This window comes from Seriola aureovittata, chromosome 7 (assembly GCF_021018895.1).
Source record: "Seriola aureovittata isolate HTS-2021-v1 ecotype China chromosome 7, ASM2101889v1, whole genome shotgun sequence".
In the NCBI taxonomy this organism is placed as follows: domain Eukaryota; kingdom Metazoa; phylum Chordata; class Actinopteri; order Carangiformes; family Carangidae; genus Seriola; species Seriola aureovittata.
In genome coordinates, this window is record NC_079370.1 from 2,530,001 (window position 1) to 2,537,500 (window position 7,500).

A 7,500-nucleotide genomic window follows, 5' to 3' on the forward strand; every position below is an offset into this window, starting at 1 on the left:
GCCAATCGCCGTCTCACCGCGACTGCAAACAGAGCAGCGGCGAGGCCGTCCCACAGCGCTCTATCAAACGCACGAGAGAGGGAGAGGACGGTTTTTGACTGATGTCTCAGGCTGAGGGACGAGATGCCCTTTTTTGCTGAGTTGAAAACGAAAAATTATGAACAGAAAAAGGAAAATCCATCAACTCCTGGTCCAACTTAAATGCAAACATTTAGACATTCGACGACCCAGGAACCCATATCTGTGGTCTGGGAGTGTTTTTCTTTGAAACACACCCACGGTCAGGACGGTCTCTGGGGCTACAAGGAGCTGAGAGAGGAGGATGTTTTGGGGATTTTTCTCACGGCTGACTGACAGCTGCCGTACGAGCAGGGGTCGATCTGCCAACACCCCATCTGACGCACAGTGGAGCCCCTGGGGGACGGGCCACACGGCCCCGGCATGACAAAGCTCAGGGGTTGTTCGCAGCCCTCGCTGGGGGCCTGACCTTTCTGGGTCATCGATCGGAGGTCAAAGACACACTTCCTGAGGGGAGACCTTTGACGATGCTGACATGGAAGAGCCTCGTTAAGGGGCTTATGTAGTGAAAACAATTCTTTAGTTTTGCCTGTTGAGAACACGATCACTGTCACTTTCATTACCTATTAACATAAACATACATTCATTCGTTTTTCTGACTAAAATCAGAGCCAACGCCCCCCAGGCTTCTGGTTCACAGCTCACCCCGTGCTACTTCCTCTTCTTTATCTGACACTGAATCCACGTCAGTTTTTCTTTTCCCGTTTACATATGAGATTTAAGAGTAATGTCTAAGTGTAAAATCTCGTGTTTAACTCCAAGTGTCACATCAGCTATTAACAGTAGCTTCACGTGTGCTGCAGCACAGGGCCTTAAATTAGAAATGGAAATGTCACAATAGATTTCGTCAGTGGGGTGCCAAGGTACACAAATCAATAGCAAGGGCATTGCCTCTGACTAAAACAGAGACTTCCTTTTTAGTCCAGAATGTCATGCCCATCACGGCTTGATTGCTCTCATTATCTACATATTGATTAACTGAGATGGTAGGGTGTTTAAAAGAAGAAGCAGTTAGAACAATTACTGGGTCTATTTTGAATGCAAATGTTGTTTTTTTTTTCTTTTTTTTTTTTCTGTGCCATTAACTCAAATATTCTGTAATTTATTTGCTCTTTGCTTTACAAATTCAATGGAAATCTTTGCTTTAAATGGAATAAACAATGTCTTTTTTTTTTTCTAGATTTATTTATTTATTTGTTTGTTTGTTTATTTACAATTGTACACAAAACTTGGTTCTAACAATGTCATTTAACTGCCATTTTACTGCCAATCCTCTTGGTAAATTATCAAAGAGCTCTTGGCTGCAAACATTGTGTACTCTCAGGTACAAATTGTGTGTTTTGGCAGAACCAGAGCCAGAACATGTTTGGCAGATACTTCTCCAGTCCATTCATAAAAAAATACAGGTCTTTTGGCAACAGCGAAAAACCTTCCATTCCATTTTCACCTACTGTAGGTGCTCGCCTCTGCTGTTAAATGATGGAGGCTCAGATCTGCTGGTAACGTGTGGCCTCATTTTACACCTCCTCTACTCCTTCGTTCCCTGCTAAGTTATGCTAATGGTAAGCATCTGTGTTGGAGTTTGAGACAAAGAAAATTCTCCTTCTCCTCCCTCAGCCCCGAGGACACTTTAAGCTCCGAGGCCGCTCACATGCTGCTTCTATGCTGCACGGATGGAGGGTGTAAAGTCGACATTGAGGGGAAACTGCCACAGCCTTTTGAGAGGTGATAAACCCACGAAGGCCATGGAAATAATAAATAACACTAATGGCACAGACACAATCTGAGTCTACAGTACTCCTCCACATTGATCCCTCTCTTTCTTTCCCTTCCTCTCTTTCAATTTCTTTCTTTTATTCAGTTTATCACTGGATTTTTCAACTTTTAAGAAAAACAAAAGATCCAAAAATGTAAAAAAATATGGACCATAGCTGTTAATTTTATTGAAGCAAATGAAAACTCAATTCATGAGAAAGTAAGAAATGGGCTAATCTTGTTTTCTTGGTGTGCAACTTCAATAGATGTTTTTTTAAATATTGAAATGAATGAATTTTTCCTAAAAATACTGTTGCTACTGTTACCAACTAGCTAGCACAGGTAGCTAACTAGCTAGGCTATCAATTAAGCTAACAATGAGATAAGTAAAGAAGATATGTTTAAATCTAGCTAGGCGCAACGCTTCAGTCAAATTGTCTCAACTGACTTAAAAACAACAGGCTGTTAAATTATTTTAAAGCATAAAGCTGCTTTTATTCTCCATTTTTCTTATTGTCAACAATCCCCATGAAAAGATAAAAACCAACAACATTTAAACCGTCTCTCAATACGCTCTGACGATACAGAAGTACATTAAATCCTTAAAATCTGGTCAAAAATATATCATTAAATTTTTTTCCAAGGCTGCAAAGTTGCCAAAAACAGCCGTGCACTGTAGTTATTTGCAAACATTGCTCAAAGAGGAGCGAATGATGCATTTGCTGGGGGACTATTTTCAGCTGTGGATTTGGGACAAACTCAAAATAAACGACAATCCCTGGAAACTGTAGTTTTTAACAAACGTGGCTCAAACAGCAGTTAACGGGGCAGTATTTTTAACAGCGCATAAATACACATTTAGCGCACTAATGAGTATTTATGGTGTATGTGGGACTGACGCATAATAAACTACAGTGCCCGAGTTCAACGTCATGCAGGAACATGTCACTCGGTGCAGCGGTGTGACTCATTTTAGTGTTTTTTAATAGTTGTTGGACGACAGAGCAGCTCTATGGCAGAGAGGAAACACCACGCAGGCAGGACTTTCTGAAGCATCACTTCATTGATGGTTTTCTGCCTTTTCATCGGATCTGACATCAGGAAAAATATTGAATATTTCAAGCCTTATATTACATACATATGTCAAAGCTGCAGTAATGACATTCACATGTAATTAGCTACCTCCACCTTCACGTCACTCTCCTCTCTTTAGCTACAACTTCTAGCTTCGTCTCTCTCTGTCTCTCTATCCCACCGACCGCCCCTCCATCTCTCGGCTCGGTGAAACCCATATGGGAGAGCTGCCGGCTGGGATGCCTGCTCGAGCGCCCAACCACGGTGCCCTCACCCTCCCGCCATCTGTTAGTGCCTCTCCAGTCTGCTGCAGGTTTGCCAACAGGACAATTCAGATGGTCAGCAGTCTCCTGCCACCGTGGCCACCCACCCTGGCTACCTCTGAAGGACAACGGGACAGTCTCTGTGACCTCTGGTTCTCTGCTGTACGCCACAACGCTCCTCCATCTTGGATTTTAGGATAGGCTAATTTCACAAGTGGAGGCGAACTGCCATACAGCTGCTGAGGGTTTTGTGAACAAAGCAAAACCAAGTCAGATGAATGGAAAGAGTGGGATGGGGCAAAATAATTGAATCGTGTAAGTGAGGATGAGGTTTAATTGTTTTTGTACACTCTTACAACTATAGTTCAATATGAATTAATGTGGACTAATTTAAGTTCTCTTTATTCAGGATCTGGAGAAACTTCAATCAAGGTAAAAAAATCATTAAAAATGTTAAATTAAGTTTGTTACATTACAGCAGGACTTTTTCTGAAGTGTTTATTAGGAGTAGGATTACTGGTGGCAGGAAAAAGAGAGGAAACATACACCCCTCTGGTTTTTAATCTAGACAACCAACAGGAACCTGCTTGAGGATTTTAGGATGTAATCTGGCTCACATGGGGCTAAAAGGTCTGTGATCTAGCTCGGTGCCAGATCCATCCCTGCTTTAATCTCACCCAAATGTTATCTGTGACCACTAAAAGCTGGCAGTCTGCCCCTGAAACTAGTGGCTCTTTGTTCAAGCTAAGAATCCTCACTTCTTCATTTTTGCTCAACTTTGTTTCCAGGTTAAAGGGCGTTGAGGACACGGGGTAAGACGCAGCTTTGTGTCTTTTTCTCACAGTTTCATGGGCTGTTTTGGCTCATCAGAAAGACATGTGCTCGCTCCGGGTCCCACTGAGCTCCACTCACTCCATTTCTGTCCCCACCTTGGCACGACTTCCTCCAGAAGTGGACCGTGCCAAGTCGCTAGTCACCGTGTGCAACCGCCGTGCACAACCAGGTGAAGTACGACTAACTACCTCGTCTTTATTACCGCAGGAGTGAATTCAGCTCAGGTTCACGCGACTGGAAATTTTTATAAAACTCTTAGGGAGTATTCTTAGAAACAGAATCTGTTCTTTTGCAGGAAAAAATAAGAGTATGTGAAAAAAAAACCATGCCAGCTTTCATGCTGAAAAATCTCCAGTGAAGGTTTGGCAGTGTACGAGAAGGCCAACAAACCTTCAGCTGAAAGGGATAAATGTAGTAATAACTAATATTACACTGCCTGATTTAGAAAATCCAACCACACTGGCTGGTTTGCACTAAAAGTACTGAGAGGAAAAAGGTCTTAAAGGAGCATTTTTTAAAAAGATTTTATTTAAAAAAAAAAATTCAAAACAGCCATCAATTGACAGTAGTTTCGTTTCCCTGGAGTTAAAAATATCACTTCAACCTCCTAAAAAACATCAGCCACAATATTTTGATGTTTCTTTATGCAAATAAGTCACAGTGCAATAATATCTCAGTGGTGGTAAGAGGTACATGAGCAACAGAGGGAAGGGAGAGAGAGAGAGAGAGAGACACAGAGAGAGAGAGAGAGAGGTAAACCCCCACCCCCACCCATGCACCTGTCTGCAGACCCACAAGACTGGCGCAGCTCTCCAGAGAGCACTTGGGTAAGCAAAGGTGAGGCGACTGAGAGACACGGAAAAACACACACCGCCACGTGCACTCTGCCCGAGTACAAACACAACAGTCGAGATAAGTGCAAAAAAAAAGACACCGCAGATGTCCACACACACACACACACACACACACACACACACACACACACACACACACACACACACACACACACACACACACACACACACACACACAAACAGAAGCACTACCGTGTGCACACAGGGAGAAAGCGACGTGGTCTCTTACTCACAGTTTTCAGTCTGGAAGTCTGGAACGAACTGCTCGTCATTGTCGGGAACTTGAGCTAAAAACAAAACCAGAGAAGAAGAAGAAGAATAAAGAGAGAGATTGTTTCCGATGTTGATGGACAACGCAGCATTGATCACAGCTCTGTACAGTCCAATACCCTCCTCTGGCAAACAGTCTCCTGGGATATTAGCCTGGCCTATCCCAGCACTGTTTGCCTCTTCTGTCGGTTAAAAAAACACAGCTGCGAAAAATATGTTTTACAGGAAACCGAAGAAAGAAAGAACGTTTTTCTTTTTTTTTAAGGGTTTAATGTCCTTTAACGACCTCATGACAGAGTTCATGACAAAAATCTCAATTTTATGACATTTTTTAATCTATCGTATTTATATATATATATGTATATATATATATATATATATATATATATATGTATATATATAAAAACAAGTGGAAAGAAATCAAACATTTTACTTCACTAAACAATCTCACCACAAGGTCCATTTAGTGGCCCATTCTGGTGCTTTCAGTCATTTAATACTATCCTCCTCCGCAAATGGACACTGCCCAGTTGTCAGTTCATGTTGGTCTAAAATTTAACTAAATTAAATAAAATTTTAATGTTGTTTTTCTTGATTTTAGTGTCTTGTATCAATATAAAAACACTAATATCTAAAAAAAAAAAAAAAAAAAACAGGTTGATTTACGTTGAAAAGTTGTAAATTTTATCACTTGAATTAATAAAAATTAGACTTTTATGACTGAATAATAGAAAAAATGGCTTGTGAGCAACTAGGAAATACACCAGAGTTACAGATCTGAGAACAGCAATGTACAAAATAACCTTGAAATGTTATGAACCGTATGTTTGCAGGGAATTACTGAAGAAGTTGCACAATGAACCGGGGTTTTCCAACAAATGCCAGCCTGCGAGGGAGATAATACTTTGCTCTGGGTGACTCTCTACCTCCTAATTCCACTTCCTGAGGTCGCCTTGTCCATTGACTGCTCTGCAGCCGCGGCTCTCACTCCTTGCCAGCAGCCAAACACCCATTGTTAACAGTATCTAATTGGCTTCTTCCCTACTGGTGAATCCACCTGTACCTACCGAGTTAGGTCTGTTCCAAAGCTTCCAACGCTTCACCTGTGCTTCAAACGCCCCTTGCACCCAGGCTAATGCTAAAATAATGAAGCCTGGCTCCAATTAGGCGTATACATATTTATATCACACGTATTTACACTCAGCGACAGTCCTCCGTGTCCCTCAAGTTTGACTCTCGCTGGCGAAAGTCAAGCAAGCAAGGTTTAAATGTGTCATTAGCACGTCTATTTATATACACACAATGAGGTGGATCCTCATTATCACAGGATCAGTAACATGTCTCCACATGTCTAGAGATCATAAAAAAAAAGGGAGGAAAAAAAAATCACTGATTTTCCATTTTTGTCACTCGTGATACGATCAGGGATGTTTTTTCTCGCCAGAGGTGTGAATTGAGGAGAGTAAACAATCAACAGATCAAGAGGAGAAATTGCTCCATATTTCGAAGCGGGTGAAGAGAGCAGCAGAGATGAAGAAGAAATTATTTCACTGCAGTTAAAGCCATCAAACCTCTATCGTAAATACAGTTTGTGTTTTAGCTTTGTTGAATTACTGTTGATCCGGAAAGCAACGAGCGAGTCGTCTGCTTTCTTAAAGGGCCACGACAGGAACCTTCGAATCATCGGATACAAAGGAGAAATATTCAAACGTTCGAGCTCAAAAGATCATATTTTTCTCCTCTTCAACCACAGCAGCCAAATGTGCCAAAGCAACACAATTAAAAATGAATTCAGACAGAGGAGAGCTCAGTTTCAGCTCGTCTCATGATTACAGCACAAACAAACTCAGAGAAACTTCAGAGAAGCAAACTTGGACAGGGACACAGAGGAGAGATGAAAAAACTAAACAAAAACCACAACAAACAAACAAAAATAAATAAATAAATAAAAAAGGAAAGAAGAAGGCAGCAGTGTCTCTGTGTCCAAAACCAAGTACAGGATGTGTGAGTCACCGGCCTCAGTCTGTGAATGAGCCAGCGAATCCCTGCAACAAACTCCTGGGGAGGACGGAGCTGGAAATCTGCCGCCATTCACAAAACAAAACAAAAAAAAAAGAAAAGAGAGAGAGAGAGAGAGGAGAGAGAGAGGGAGAGAGGAAGGGAGGATGAAAAAGAGAGAAGTTGTAAAGGCTGTAAACACGAGGCCTGAGAGCATCGCAGGAGTTTCTCAGACCTGCAGCAGCTCGGTGCACGTTTACACACATTTCACATTTTTTCCTGCGTCGATTTCAAACACGAATTACAACGTCGGCACCAGAATTTCACAGAGGAATCGGTGCAGCAAGAAAAACATTATTAAAGTGAGAAATCTG

General features: G+C 41.7%; 1 protein-coding gene across 5 annotated transcripts in view; it reads right to left on the bottom strand.

The window, feature by feature from the left end:
- The window catches only part of etv1 (ETS variant transcription factor 1), a 23,243-nt gene that overhangs the window by 11,292 nt on the left and 4,451 nt on the right, over window positions 1–7,500 (bottom strand). For all 5 annotated transcript variants that reach the window (XM_056381341.1, XM_056381339.1, XM_056381343.1 and 2 more), the window contains one exon: window positions 5,092–5,145. In XM_056381341.1, the coding sequence (XP_056237316.1) occupies window positions 5,092–5,145 (54 nt within the window). The remainder of the gene's footprint in view (window positions 1–5,091; window positions 5,146–7,500) is intronic.